At 37.3% G+C, this 1,686-nt stretch overlaps 1 protein-coding gene across 1 annotated transcript; it reads right to left on the reverse strand.

Moving 5' to 3' along the window:
- On the reverse strand, nucleotides 1-965 carry LOC124942120 (protein P21-like). The gene has a single exon (XM_047482545.1). It carries the CDS (start codon nucleotides 903-905, stop codon nucleotides 87-89), a length of 819 nt encoding a protein of 272 aa, XP_047338501.1. The 5' UTR covers nucleotides 906-965; the 3' UTR covers nucleotides 1-86.
- Nucleotides 966-1,686: the final 721 nt, after the last annotated feature.

The following is a 1,686-nucleotide window of genomic DNA, read 5'->3' on the forward strand; positions in this document are numbered from 1 at the left end:
AGTTCCCAATATCATCATGTAATTAATTAAGCATATGAAATTAAACAAATAGTTAATAAAATTCATTAACATAAAATCATAAATTGTTATTGTTTTGACAAGGAAACATAAAACTGTTTGTTGCAACTCTTGAATGCAGGGGCAACAACTGTTATTTTAGCCGAAGGAGGAATACTTATAGTGGAATTACGTGGGCACATTGTTCTTGTTTTTATTGATTCCGAACCTGGGCAGAAAACAACCTTGTAGTCAGTTCCTCCCGGGCAAGTGAAAGTGCTTGTTTGATCGTCTTTCGGGTAACTATAAGCATCCGGGCATCTATCCTTGAAGAATCTTGAAAAACTGGTAGGTTCACATCTACTAGAATTGCAACAATACTGGTCAGTCTTGAATACGGTACATGGGTTATTGCATCCTCCTAGAGCCTGTAATTGGTTTGGACATTGCCCGATGATATCATCGGTGCACCGAATGTCTGAGGTGCACCCGTTTGAGGTGGGACTGAATTGCATCGGCAAGTTGAACCCGTCGACAAGAGACATGTCAAAGAAGTCCAAGTTATTGAACTGATTCAATGCATACTCGGCCAAAGTGTTGGGAGGTGAGCCGTAGGTTTGACACTCTAGGAGCCCATTGCAATCCCCTGTTTGGCAACTACCATGACCGGACTCGTTGAATTCGCAGCCAGTCCTGGCCCAGATTCGGCCTGTTGTTTTTAATGGCATGTTTAAGGTCCATGTTTGGGATTGGTTGAGTTGCCGGCCACCGCCGGGTATGGCAGCAGCCCAAACGGGGAAGGAGCAGTTATTGGTGATCGTGAAAGTGGCTGAATCGATGAAAGATGGGGAAAGAAGGGATGATGTAACTAGAAGGAGAGAATTAATGGAGAAGGAGAAGGAGACCATTAAGTTAATTTAGGTTTGTGATTGAAACAGAGGATTGATTAGAATTAGGAGAGAAGAATTCCATGGTCATATCATATGTAGTGTGGTGGAACATAAACACACATAAGTCACGGTCCTTAATTAATGTTTATCTTCACTTTTAGTCAAAGTGAACCTATATATTTGTCGGCCATCAATGATTAATGTTCCGCGTTGTTGAATAATAGAAGTATAGGATATTTTTAAACAAGTAAATATCCTCGTTTTAATACAATATGAATAGTTTTTAGGTGAGACATTGCTTAATTTGTTTGTTAAGATTATCCATATTATTTTTGTTGGAAAATGTTTTGAGAGTCAAATATTACATTCAAAATCTCGTTTCTTTATGACTAGTTAATATGTTTGGTAAGTCTTATATGTCACGAGGAGGTTGAATTGACAACCCACTTATTTTGCATTGTCAATAGATGACTAGTATCTGAAGTCTTTTGTACAGTATTACTGAAATTTATTGGGTGATGTCCGAGTCTTTAGAAAGTTGCTAAAAAATTTGAATTGATGCGTTTGATATTACATACTACATATTTGGGTTATCATTCCAATTATATTTTGGTGGACTATCTGGTTTGAGAGAAATCGTCAAAACTTCAATGATCGTAGACGTCTGATGTTTATAATTTATAATGTTATTATTACGTTTTTTTAGATTCGTTTCGGAAAATCGATGGAATCAACTGGAGAGTTAATTGTTTTTCTTGAAGGCATACAAGCTCAATAGCCTATTAGATATTTTGGTTGT

The sequence above is a fragment of the Impatiens glandulifera genome, chromosome 6, assembly GCF_907164915.1.
Source record: "Impatiens glandulifera chromosome 6, dImpGla2.1, whole genome shotgun sequence".
NCBI lineage: Eukaryota > Viridiplantae > Streptophyta > Magnoliopsida > Ericales > Balsaminaceae > Impatiens > Impatiens glandulifera.